Source organism: Blastocystis sp. subtype 4 (genome assembly GCF_000743755.1).
Source record: "Blastocystis sp. subtype 4 strain WR1 chromosome Unknown seqid_0420, whole genome shotgun sequence".
NCBI lineage: Eukaryota > Bigyra > Opalinata > Blastocystidae > Blastocystis > Blastocystis sp. subtype 4.
In genome coordinates, this window is record NW_014569127.1 from 1 (window position 1) to 13,040 (window position 13,040).

At 42.3% G+C, this 13,040-nt stretch overlaps 6 protein-coding genes across 6 annotated transcripts; 2 read left to right on the top strand and 4 right to left on the bottom strand.

Annotated features, from left to right (window-relative positions):
* Nucleotides 1-369: 369 nt before the first annotated feature.
* On the bottom strand, nt 370-1,395 carry JH06_5616 (60S ribosomal protein L3; the record flags this gene model as incomplete). Its single annotated transcript, XM_014669739.1, has 1 exon — nt 370-1,395. One exon carries the CDS (start codon nt 1,393-1,395, stop codon nt 370-372), a length of 1,026 nt encoding a protein of 341 aa, XP_014525225.1.
* Nucleotides 1,396-1,791: 396 nt separating this feature from the next.
* On the bottom strand, nt 1,792-6,797 carry JH06_4721 (hypothetical protein; the record flags this gene model as incomplete). The annotated part of the gene is made up of 2 exons (XM_014669740.1): nt 1,792-6,737; nt 6,770-6,797. 2 exons carry the CDS (start codon nt 6,795-6,797, stop codon nt 1,792-1,794), a joined length of 4,974 nt encoding a protein of 1,657 aa, XP_014525226.1.
* A 1,091-nt stretch (nt 6,798-7,888) lies between these two features.
* On the bottom strand, nt 7,889-9,239 carry JH06_5576 (hypothetical protein; the record flags this gene model as incomplete). Its single annotated transcript, XM_014669741.1, has 5 exons — nt 7,889-8,108; nt 8,139-8,335; nt 8,366-8,624; nt 8,655-8,933; nt 8,962-9,239. The coding sequence occupies 5 exons, from the start codon at nt 9,237-9,239 to the stop codon at nt 7,889-7,891; spliced, it is 1,233 nt and encodes a 410-aa protein (XP_014525227.1).
* Nucleotides 9,240-9,568: 329 nt separating this feature from the next.
* Nucleotides 9,569-10,193, top strand: JH06_5073 (hypothetical protein; the record flags this gene model as incomplete). The annotated part of the gene is made up of 2 exons (XM_014669742.1): nt 9,569-9,712; nt 9,741-10,193. The coding sequence occupies 2 exons, from the start codon at nt 9,569-9,571 to the stop codon at nt 10,191-10,193; spliced, it is 597 nt and encodes a 198-aa protein (XP_014525228.1).
* Nucleotides 10,194-10,336: 143 nt separating this feature from the next.
* On the top strand, nt 10,337-11,336 carry JH06_5072 (hypothetical protein; the record flags this gene model as incomplete). Its single annotated transcript, XM_014669743.1, has 7 exons — nt 10,337-10,441; nt 10,472-10,625; nt 10,659-10,698; nt 10,729-10,834; nt 10,864-11,055; nt 11,086-11,198; nt 11,228-11,336. 7 exons carry the CDS (start codon nt 10,337-10,339, stop codon nt 11,334-11,336), a joined length of 819 nt encoding a protein of 272 aa, XP_014525229.1.
* A 409-nt stretch (nt 11,337-11,745) lies between these two features.
* JH06_5071 (malate dehydrogenase) lies at nt 11,746-12,779 on the bottom strand (the record flags this gene model as incomplete). Its single annotated transcript, XM_014669744.1, has 2 exons — nt 11,746-12,693; nt 12,723-12,779. The coding sequence occupies 2 exons, from the start codon at nt 12,777-12,779 to the stop codon at nt 11,746-11,748; spliced, it is 1,005 nt and encodes a 334-aa protein (XP_014525230.1).
* Between the last annotated feature and the right edge of the window lie 261 nt (nt 12,780-13,040).

A 13,040-nucleotide genomic window follows, 5' to 3' on the forward strand; every position in this document is an offset into this window, starting at 1 on the left:
ACAATTCATTCATTCAATTGATTCATATCAAATGACAAATTCACTTACGATTTGAATGTCTATTTAGTAAGAACAATGAAATGCGAGAGACAAATGGATTATCCTACCCTCTGATGAGTTCTTCCTACTCTCCTTCTGATTACTCTATCCTCATCTGATTGCTGCTGTAGTTGTATCTTTCTTTTCTCATTATGTATCAATTATTTCGGAGTATAGTGAATATGCTCTTGTTGATCCACTCTGTTCCTATTCTATACCCTAAACAAAATCCTGATTCTTCTTTCATACATGTCTCTCGTATACTATAATACCATACAACAGATACAATTCTCCAACAAACAGCTTCCCAACAGCATTCAACAACACCGTTTAGTTCTTGACAGTTCCAAAGAACTTGGCCTTCTCGGAGGAGGTCTGGAATCTTCCGTGACCGAACTTGGAGGAGGTATCGATGAAAGCCAGAGTGATTTCCTCAATAGCGGATCTCTTGGTGTGGACCAAGAGAGACTTACGGAGAGTGATCACTCTCTTCTTGGTTCCAGCGACACATCCCTTCAGCATGATCCAATCATTGTTCACCTCTCCATAGTGAGGGAATCCTCCCATAGGAGTGATGCTCTTCTCAGTCAGATCGAACTCAGTGGAAGCAGAGTTCTTGTCACCAGCAGCACCAATACGATAGATCTTCTTGTTGATCTCTGTACGATGATGGTATCCATTCTGACCAGCACGAGCCACAGTGAAGTGGACACGACTAGGATGCCAAGCACCAATACAAGCCACCTTACGAAGACCACGATGAGTCTTACGAGGCAGACGAGTGGTACCCCAACGAGTGGTCACTCCCTCGAATCCCTTACCCTTCGTCACAGCAATCGTATCGATCATCTCATTAGCAGAGAACACATCGCTCACCTTCACCTCCTTCTCCAACAGACTCACAGCAAATGCCACCTTAGCCTTCATATCACCTCCGTTCACCTGAATCTCCATCAGATGAGCCTTCTTCTGACCAATCTTCACCTTCTGCATCTGGGTGTGAGCAATCACACGCACCACTGTGCAGTACTCCTCGATTCTCTTCAGCTTGTTCTCCATAGCCTCCTTACCCTCCTGAGTAGCCATGTGAGCAGCATAGTTCGTGAACGCCTTGCGCTTGCTGTTGTACCAGTTCTTGTAGAAGCGACGCTTGCAAGACTCGTCCATATGCTCAGCAAACACAGTGGTCAGAGTACGAAGACCCTGAGGAGTCTCGATGTAGCCAACAATACCCACCACAACCATAGGAGGACAATCCAGAATAGTCACAGCTTCCACAATCTCCTGCTTGTGAGCCTTGCTTCCAGGACGATCCAGAGTACGCACAATATGGGTCATACCAGCCTTGTAACCCATGAAGGCAGTCAGATGAGGAGCCACGCTCACATCATCCTTAGGGAACTTGCGGACATGTCCACGATGATGAGTGCATCTCTTACGAGGGAGGAAACCGAGATTTCCGTGACGAGGACCTACACCACAATTACTCCCGCTCTCATCACTCTCAAACACTCCACTTACATTCGAATTTACGATGAGCCATTTGAACTGTTTAGGAAAAGAATACTTGAGGAATGAATGGATAGTTTGATTGAGATTCTACCGAGTATTATACAGGTTCCAAATAGAGAATGAACCCGGTGGAACGCACATTCACAACAATTCTGTATATTTGATGTACCCTCTTCCTGCTACAACGTCAACTATCACAGTAACCAACTTCCTTTGAGGGAACAAACATCAAACAAATACTTAGACCTTTATAGACTTAGTAGACTTCTTATCTGTCGACTTCTTAGGTACCGTCTTTATATTCTTCTTGCCTTTCACACCACCAACGGCCTTCGTCTTTCGAGATCGTACTAGCACGATAACAACAACAACAATGATGACAATAACAACAACAATTACAATAACAATGACAAAAACTGATATACAGGAACCAGTTGCTTTCTGCCATTCACCATCAACGGCTCCCAATACACACTTACGTCTCTGCGTACCAACATAGTTTCCTTGAGAAGAACACTCGTACACAACTTCCTCACCAACATTGGCAGCATGGAACACTCCCTCTGAAGGACAAGAACCAACACGAACTACAATAGTAACGATTACTGAAACAGCTCCAGTAGGATTCTCAGCATATATAGTGTATCTGGTAGGCTCACTTATTGCTGTAGGAATACCCGAGATTTCTCCAGTGTTCTCATTCAGACTCAATCCAGAAGGAAGGACAACACCAGTATCAACATACCATCGAGTGACAATATTTTGATAGAGAGGTACATTGGTGGTAGACTGAGTTCCCATCACCATCGTATAAGAGCTACTCTGATAGTGAACCATTGTAGGCAGTTTATGAGTACACATATCGGTCTGAACTTCACCCAGAACACCATTCGAACACTCACGATATGCGTAACCATTATAACCCTCAGGACAAGTAGAAGGTGAGATCTGACCCTCACTTACAGACGGATAGTTGTCTATTCCAGGACACACCTCACCTGAAGCCTTGCAATATGCCATATGAAGCGAACCAATGGCTGTCACCGAAGCAGGAGAAACAATAGTCTCCCAACGATACTTCATGAAAGAAGCCAGAGCCACAGGTACAGAAATTTGAGGCTTAATGCGATCTCCAATACTAACAGTGTTCGAATAGATGGTGATTCTCTCAGAAACAGGGGTATCGGAAGCGAAATAACCATAGATATCAAAACCCCAGTTATACACTGTACTAGCACCAACAATATTGAATGAATTCCACTTACTTCCCAGCAGATTCTCGACAGTCCATTCCAAGAAGGCACCCACATTAGTTGAAGGAGTATACGTAGTATAAGGGTCCATATTCATCATATTATACAGGTCATCGCTGATAGCGGTAGCATCGATCACTGAATACGTATCCAGGACAGCGGAACAGTCTTCAACTCCAAATACTCCAGTAGCATCAAACACAACAGCATCAGCAGAAGAACCACCCAAAGGACGATGAATCTCGAAACTGAACACATTACTGCCTTCTTGAATTCCAGCAGTAGCCAGAATCACATGGAACTTCGAGAATGCCGTAGCATCATGAACAGCAATACTCTCCGTATTACTGTCGAATCCATCAGCCAGATTAAAACGAGCCACCAAATTTCCATTCAGATAGGCAGCAACACCACCAGCATACTTCACTCGAACATTCAACACTGGATAATCACTAATAGAATTCAGGGTGAAACTCTTTCGGATGTAGGTTGTAATGGCACTCGTGGTTCCAATATCGGCTGCCTTCACCGAAGACCAAGTAGCATCGTTGAATGAAACGGTGTTCCAATCAGAAGCAACATCATCGTTACCCTGATACACCTTCCATTCAGTGTACTCAATCTGGAATGGGAAGAATGTGGAAAAGGCAATAGAAGCATAGGTAGGTACACCATTAGTACCACTAGGCAATTCAAGAATATCCAGCTCCATCTCTCCCAAATCAACAGTCAGAGTTAGACCAGTATTCAGAGCCCAACCATCACCATAAGTATCGCCAATTTGAATAGTATAGATGTTATCATCCAGACAGAAATCAACATAATAGTAAACATTTGATACAGGGAAGGTACTAACCGATTGGAGAGGAGTACCCGAAGTAGTTCGGCCTTGGAACAACTTCCAGGAGTTTTCATCCGCGAATCCATCAGCACGGAAACGAGCAGTCATCAGACCACGACCACCAGTGCAAACAGCGACCTCAAGGGTGAAGGAGGCCGTAGTAGTTCCTCCGACAATCTTCGTGGCAGTCACTTGATAGGTGGTCATAGGCGATTCAACAGTGGCAGTTCCTGACACCCATCCTGTTGCACTATCGATAGTCAGACCAGTAGGAAGATCAGGAGTAATCGTGAAATCATAATAGCCGGATCCAGAAGGAATTAGCTCTGACATTTCGATATTCTTAAACACAGTTGTAGACTCATAAGTGAGAGGAGTAGGATCCGCCAACACATTATCAGCAAATAGATTCAAAGACTGAACTCTCCATGTACAGCTATTTGGATCTCCAGTCGAGAAGTTCTCAAACTTGAATTGATTGTAAGGAGTATTGTTAGTGAAGTAGGAACGACGTCTCTGACCAGCCATCGAGTATGTGATATCAGTAACGGCCTTCAACAGAGTCCATTCTTCATCACCATTACGACCATAGAGATTGAACTGCCTCACATTATAACTATTGGCGGAATACCAGTTCTGGATCTCTACAGAACTGACCCATTCACGACGATCGTTATTCAACGTAACAATCATCGAATTATCGGCACAAGTAGTATATGTAAGATAGAAACCATAGTATCCACCAAAAGCGTATGCAGCAGTACCAGTTATACCGGACTCTGTTGATGTGAACTCCCAGATGTGCGACTCTGGCTCACTTGTCATCAGACGCACAGTAGCATCGAACAACGAAGCTCCCTGAGTAGTAGTCGAAACAGCCACAATAGCAATAGCAATCGTGTTACTGCCTTGCTGGAGATACGAAATGGCAGTCTCAGAAGAGCTCGTAGGCATAGAGCGGCCAGGCATAGTAACAACACGATATATTAGATCAGAATACACATTCTCAGCAGTAGTTGTAGTGCTCAGAGTACCTGAGACTCCATTACGCCACAGCTCATTTCCATTCAAGTAAACGATACATCCATAGCGGTAACGAATCGAGAGAATGACTCCTGACACTTCATCGAGAGAAGAAATGGTGAATGTCTTCTTGTAGAGCTGGATCTGGTTAGTCGAGTCAGGGAAAGAACCCACACTAGATTGTTCCCAGCCAGTCGTATCGGTACCGTACCAATTAGCAGGAACCTCACCCATTCTGTAATACCATTGTTCAGCAGCATGAATGGCATGACGACGCAGATAGTGAGTAATATCCAAAGCCAAGTTGGCATCATAACGAGCCCTCAACAACAGCTCCTCCGTGTTGCCAGGAAGCAGACTGTACACATAAATATAGGACTCAGATCTCCAGAAAGCCAGTGTGCCATAAAGAGTCACATCGAATCGTTCAGCAGTCACACACAGATAGTTGACAGTATCTGTGTTATCCGGATTCGTGTGACCAGTCATAACCTCCAATAGAATATCATCGTTGGCAGTGTTTCGGATACGGAAGCCTTCAGTACTAGCATTCGATCTGTAAGTACGCAAGATGCGAAGCATTGTTCCTTCACACTCAGTAAAGGTCATTGTTACAGTTCCAGTAATCGTTTCTCCATTCAGCTGAGCAGAAATCGTATAAGTGGTTTGAGGAGCCGCAACAGAAGCAGTTCCAGTGATGGCACAGGTTGTAGGATTAACTGACAGACCTGTTGGAAGGGGAGTGGTAGATTGACAGTCGGTTACTCCAAAGATCGAGGGAACAATATCAACAACACTATAATGAGCATAATACTGGAAATCAGTTGTAGGATAAGGAATCGATGTTGCAGCTGCAGCATTACATACCAAGAACTGTACCTCAAAAAGGTTAGTATATGTTGTACTGCCAGCAGTGATAGTCAGTCTCAAGGCAGGATACTTGGTAGAAGCGAGAGGATTCGACCATTCCTTCCATGTGAGCGAAGTGTACTCCTGTTCTGATGGATTGACGATCGTTGTCCATACTGCTGTTGATACAGATTCTCCACCAGCCAAAGTAAAGGCAGTAGGAGATGAAGCTGGACTTGCGTAGGGCCAGATACGAATTCCATTCACAGCAGGGATAGAAGGACCACTAAATTCGACATTAATAACACCTGGCAAACTAGCAGCAACCATATAACCATATGTCACACGAGTCCATGAGAACACATAATTTACATTCACACAGGTCGTGGACGAGGCTGTAAGATCATTAGGGACAATAACACAATCACTTGATGAGGACATCTTAGCCATAAACGAGAGATAACCATTGAAACTGATCGTTTCTTGGTATTCAGCAGTCTCGAAGTGAATCTCAACAGCCATTACAGACTGCGACGTTTGAGCAACACTCGCTGAACGAATGATACCTCGATAAGATGCAGTCTGATAACTACCAGTAGCCAGAGTACTAGATTGAACATCACCCTCAGCCATGTTATCACGATAAATCTCAACACCATTAATATAAGCCACAATACCACTACTGTAGTAGAAAGCAGCATCGATAGCAGCCATATCAGCAAGACCAGCAAACTGATAACGGAAGTATTGAGTTCCTGAAGAAGTCGCAGTGGTGCTACCAGTGGTAATATCACTCCAACCACTGGCATCGTAACTGTAAGTCTTCCAGTCACTTGCAAAACTGTTTGAGAACTTCCAAGAAGCTCCCTTGTTAATAGGAGAATATAGGGAAAACTCAGCAGTCTCGTCATGTGTTTCGGACATAAACGTCTTCAAAACAGGATTATCATTGATAGTACGGATCTCAATATAGCAACCATCAGCCCAAGAATCACCATAACTATCGTGCATCGCGAGAGTATACTGATAGTTCTGGCTAACCGCAAGGCAAGCCTCTATTTCTCGCAAATCAGCGTTAACAAGAGTGGGAGATGAATAAAGAGTTGTCGTTCCAGAGAGAATGTTAAATGATTCTTCGCTTGCATACGTAGTAGTTTTCTTTAGTATTTTGATGTATACCTCGTTGGATTCACAGGTCACCTGAGAAACAGCGACAACAACTACGAGTAATTTCGATCTTATAATACACTACAGATAGCTAGAAAAACAATAAATTGCATCGTTAATAAACGAAAAAATGATTACCAACTACGAAAAACCTCAGAGGAAAAAGAATTCTAATCGATAATTTCTTTTAACCGCTCGCTTGATAATCAATGCAATACCATTGGTCAAGAATTCTGATGTGTTCTTAGTAAACACTATTACGAAACACTCGTTTGTGGTATTTGGAATGTATAATTGACTTTCATCAAATACCGAAACTATCTAGTATTTGCGTCTAGTTTTGAGTACCTACAGTACATTATGACTGTTAATGATCTGTTTACTGTTAATACGTATTTTGCACTATTATTGAACTCAATCCGATGAAATTGTAGTCATTATCCACATTCTTAAAGTCTTCTCTGATATGGCTGCCAGTACATGAGACTAAGCTCTTAACAATAGAATTCCATGACCAGGTGTTCAACATGAAGTGAATTGCTTTAGAGTAGCCCTTGTTGTGTTCATATGACACTTGCATTATTGGTTTGCTTTTATGTTTTATACACTTGGTACGACTAGTTTGAACACGAATAACTATCTGAAAACATACTATTCTTCTCATCTACTTTTTTCTATTTGCTTTTTGCCTGTGCTAACAAAGTGGAAAAACTATTAGCACATCCATTTGTATACACTTCACAGAAACACATCTATATTCTTTCTGGACCTATACCAATGATTGTAAATGCGATTGGTCATCTCTTTATGGATAAAACACAATGTGTTTCGGAAAACACTTCTGATTGTTCACAGAGATATATTACCATTATCTAGTGTATAACCCTCTTGAAATAGTAACATTTACCCTTGTGTTCAAAGAAAATAACACATTACAGATGCGATTAGGTACTATCGGATAAATGCTTCAATAATATAACGAGCTCTTCTACATTAATTTTACCAAACCAACACACAGTATTACCTCAAATTGTTTTCTCCCAGTTTCAAGAGATAGGTCCCATATTAATATGCTTTCCATTTCTCTATATGTGTAATAATTGTTTTATGGATATGACTCTTAATGTTACATCCCTCATGGATCTAGTAAACTAGATATAACAACAATATTGCTATCCAACAAATAAAATGAAACCTATTAGTATTAACGCCTCTTCTCAATTGTCTTCCATCCATCCTCTTCTGTCTTTGGTTTGCTCTTCTTCTCTTGTACCTTCTTTTCCTGAGGTTTCTTTCCTCTCTTCGGTGCAGGTTTGGTCTCCTTCTTTGGTACCACAGGAGTAGGAGGCACAACAGGAACGTTACTGGAAGGAGTTACAGCCTCAGATACTGGTACTGAGTTCTTCAGAATACTTCGATAATTCCTAGTCATCATTCTCACTTCCCATCCTCACAACTTCGGTTGATGTTTGTTTTGCTTACGAGTCCTACGGATCTTCTCAGTTGTCTCTTCATCCATCTCTCCTCGAAGCATATTCGTATAATCAACACTATCTACTGACAGAGAGCGAGGAACTCCATGCTGGATGGCCTGATCGATGGACATGGTACGTCCTTTCGATACCAGATCTTGATTTGCAGTCTCCACCATCTTCATCTTATTCACATCTCCATCACCTACTACTTCTTTCACATCCTCAGAAGCCACTGCTGGACAGCTCAGATCTGTTATACCCTTCACAATATTGCAGATCTCCTCCTTCGAGTATTTAATGTCGATTGGAGCTGGCTTCGGAGCTGTTGTCGATACCAGAGGAGGGAACACGTCAGGTGACTGCAACTGAGGAACTACACTTGGCTGCACCACAGGACGCGAATGACGCTCATGATGACGATTGCCTCCCTTACGATTGGAACGGTTCTTACGACCCGCAGGTTTGCTATTCGTCATCCCCTCCTTTCATAACTACGCATCTGAAGTCATTGCAGACTGATTAAACATGCCACCCTGTGGGAATGCCATCATCATAGGCTGACCCGAATATGGCATAAACAACATGGGCTGAGTGCCTGCAGGCACGATGAACTCAGCTGGGATTCCTTCAGGGGTGGTGGTCAACATCTTCATCAAGTTCTTCATATATGACTCGTTCTTCACACGCGCCTTCACACTAGCTCCATGCAACTGTCGCTGACGCAAAGCTTCCACTGCTGAGATAGCAGTCTTCTCCGAGTCCACAACCACAAACCTAAATCATACTCCATCCTCTATCATACCATGTATTGCCAAACTCTGCTTTCAAACTTTCCACTGTAGCCAATCCTTCAAACAAAGAACGAATCTCCTCCTCTGTCGTTCCTTCTGGAACATCCCGTAAAATAATGGTTTTCCGTTCAAACACAAAAGCAGGTTTAATTAAAAGATTTGCAGCATCAACTACCACACCTTCAGCACCCTTCAAGGCCTCCAAAATGTCGTCCATGCTTGTACTGAGATCTCTCACTTTCCGGAAACCGGCAATTGTGGTCAGAGAAACATAGCCAGAGTCATTCATCAAAGACAGAAGATAACTATCCTTTGCGAGATTTTCCTGAGAGAAGTAGTACTCAATCTATCCATAAGGTGACAGAACAACAACACCTACTTGTTTCTTTAGAGCAGCCATCAGTTCTTCATGGGAGAGAGGCTGGGTGCTCTCTGTTTGTTGTGAAGTGGTTTCCGTAGAAGTCTAGAGCATTAACCGTCGTGATTGCGAAAATACAGTGACAGCAGCCATATTAATATGATGTTATTCCAAACGACTTTAGTAACTACAAAGAGTAAAAGGCGGTTCTTTAAAACAGCCGTCGAAAGAAATCTAACGACTTTCAATGAGTGGTAGAAATGACTAAAATTCGGCCGATTTCGCCTGTCAGTACGCGTGCCGTTTTCAACGTAAAGACACTTATGAGCGATATTGATAAAGAAATTGAAGAGGATAAGAAGCAGCATCCAAACTGCAGTTATTCTCAGCAATTGTATAAGAAAGTACTGTTTCTTTCTTTCTTACATATAGTGCCACAATGTGAATGGAAAGATGACATGTGAAGAAATCCAACGGGTATTCCGTTCGTGTCCGGGAAAACGTCCTGTAAGGATTCGTTATTGTTGTGACGATAAGGTTGAAATTCAGCATAACGAAGTCCGTGACGACAATGATCTATTCATGGGTAACGAATATGAGGATGAGGATGAGTACTCTTCCTTTGACAGTTCATGGAATCAATCTGCAAATTTCGGTTTTCCAATGGAACGGGATCTGCAACAACTTGGAGGAATGATGGATTTTCTTGGAGCTATGTTGGGAGCAATGGGATTTGATATGGCGGAAGGAGAAGAGTTCAATTATCCCCAGTCTTTTGAAGGTCGGTACGACGACTTTGCTCCTATTCCTCAAGAGAATTACTCTCAATCAGTACCACAATCTCAATCTCCACCTCCTCCTGTTGCGCCTCATACGTATTTTTGATTTGTTATCTATTAGGATAGAAATCATACAGCATCTGCTCCTCCAAAGCGATCAAGTGAGTGGTACATATCGTCCAATATATAGGTAAATCGAATCATCGTTATCAAGAATTTGAAGGGAAGACAAAAGAGTTTTAGTTTTCCATGTTTGTCTCTCATACAATCATGAACGAACCTTTTCAAACCGCTTCAGTGATAGATGCTTCTCCCGTTAAGTTCACCCGCATTACAGAACGGTTTGTCAGTGAGGTATTTGCCGTCTTTTCGTTTGTTACCTAGATTTCTGCTTTGAAGCAGGAGTTTCTTTCTTTAACACCGTTATTGGAAATGATGGCTGAGAATCCTTCACCTCTAATGGTCAAGCGCTTTGTTGACATTTCAAATCGTGTCGATGAATCCTTCGCAAGAATCTATTTACGGTTAGGAGATATCAGTATTGTTTTCCAACTCTTTATGTGAGATGTAGAATTGGCGAAAGATCAAATACAAAAGTTAAAGGACAAAGTGTACGTATTGGTTTGGGAGATCACTATTAGGGATCCTCGATGTGACCTTGTACGTTGGTTGTTTCTTTCTATGCCCATACGACGTATCTTCTTCACAGAACAAAAAGAACATCGGAAAAGCAACTTGTTGGTTGTTGTAAGAGTTCTTCTCTTTGTTAACTGTAGTTTGATTATAGTAATCTTTTTTCTGTTAAACTAGTGGTTCGGGTGAAGGGAACTATATGCAAGACCAAAGACATCCAGATCTTTGGTGTAAATGAGAATCGAACTACTCCCTATTCTACTGAACTGGTAATTCCAAAACAGAACATGTCATCCATTCTTTTATTCCGGCAAATGACTTGTGCTGCCAAACGTGTTGGTTCGTTTCCTTTCTATAACTGCTAGTTTATCCAATCCCTCCCTCCAAACAAAGAGAAAAATGTCTTCGATGTTCTACGGTGGTTGTTGCACTATGATGATTTGTATACTACCAAATGTGTTATATGTCATTCTCAAATGTCCAACTTTTCTTCTTCTTTCATTGTAGGCCCCTCACTGGACCAGATGCATTCTGTGTTCCTTCTCTTCGCCATTTTGATACTGGGTCACCTTACCACCCTAGTTGTTGCACCGGTGAGATGTTATTGCGGACTTAACTTCTGTTTGTATACAAACAAAGTCTGCTTTGCTCGATTCTATGCACATAGCCCACAGACCATCTTAGATGTTCAGCTTAGTACGCTTCCAGTGACGACGCTTCGCATTGTATCTAAACCATTACTAACAGAAATTTGACAAACCTGATGGTATTTCCAGTACGAAGACGGAACCATTGAGGCAGAGGACGGTTCTGTCTCATCTTCTTGGCGAGAATTCTCTTAGTGCGGAATGACTTCTGAGAAGGCTACAATCTGATTAGGATGCATTTTAGAAACATAAGATAAACACCTACCATCCAAATGAATCGATTCAAACGCAATCTATGAGAAATAAGTAAAATGAGTGGCCCAAATACATATCCAGGGGTATAATATGTACAAGAAACAGATCAGAGAAGAGAATAGACTAAAAGTTCTGATCAACATACTTCAAACCTTTGCTGATCTGTGCCTGGATTACCGGAACAGCGGCATTGAAAGCCGTTTCCTCTCGGGTCGTGATATTTGTGGGAATAGGAAGCATCTTTTCCACGCCCTCCTTTCCCATCTCACATTGGCTGGCGAAGAAACTACATCCACGAACCTCCTGTTCCACATATGCAGGCATCACAATCCCTCTTTTCCCATCGAGTCCTGCAAGTACTGCATCTGCAAATACAGAACCCGCATAGGCCATCGAAAGAGTAGCTGAACCCATTCCTGCCTTCGCGACGACAACTTCGTCTCCACCAAATTGAATTCTCTTTGTCACCGCTGGGACATCAAGCTTCTCGATCTTATGGTTGGGAAGTTGACTGAGTAGAGGAATGATGGTACGACCTGCATGGCCTCCTACAACGGGAATAATACACTCCGACTCGTTATCTCCAAGGGCTTCACTAATAAATGTTGAGGCACGAAGAGTATCCAATACAGTAACTCCCATAATCTTGCGTGGATCATGAACACCCATTTTCTTGTACACTTCTGAGTAAATAGGGACTGTAGAATTGACGGGATTTGTAATGACCAAAACAGGTGCCTTTGGACAGATCTCGGCACATGCCTTTGCCAGATCAAAAGAGATACCTGCATTCACCATAAACAAGTCATCTCGAGTCATTCCAGGCTTACGAGGAAGTCCAGCGGAGACAATTACCATATTTGCTCCTTCCAAAGCCTCTTTGAGTTCTTTAGGTCCCTTGTAACCATTCACTTTGCATTTACTGTTGATATGAGAAAGATCCACAGCTACACCAGGAGAATTGGCGAGATCATACAAAGAGAGAGTAGAGACATATGGATTCACAGTCATCATCATCGAAAGAGGCTGACCAATTCCACCAGCTGCTCCTAAGATGGCTACCTTTGCTCCCTATGATGATATCAAAATAACATTCTTACAGAAGAAAATGAACGAATGAGAGTCTTCGAAGTGGTACCGATTGCTTTAGCAAACATCTACAATGATTATTTGGGAAGTCGAAGAGTTGTCATTTGAAAGCAATTTGATTGGTTCACGGATTATGAAACCATTACAAAATAAGGGATCCCCCATAAAGCAATCTGAGTCCAACAAACACTCCAACGAGAATTTGTGCCATAAGAAACACTACTGCTAGTTTATCCACGGAAAGTGCAAGGTTTCTTAGCCAGGAACGTTGACTTGAACTTCTTTGACTCAGCACGATACTGACGATGAGGAAGAGCGAACTTCAGATT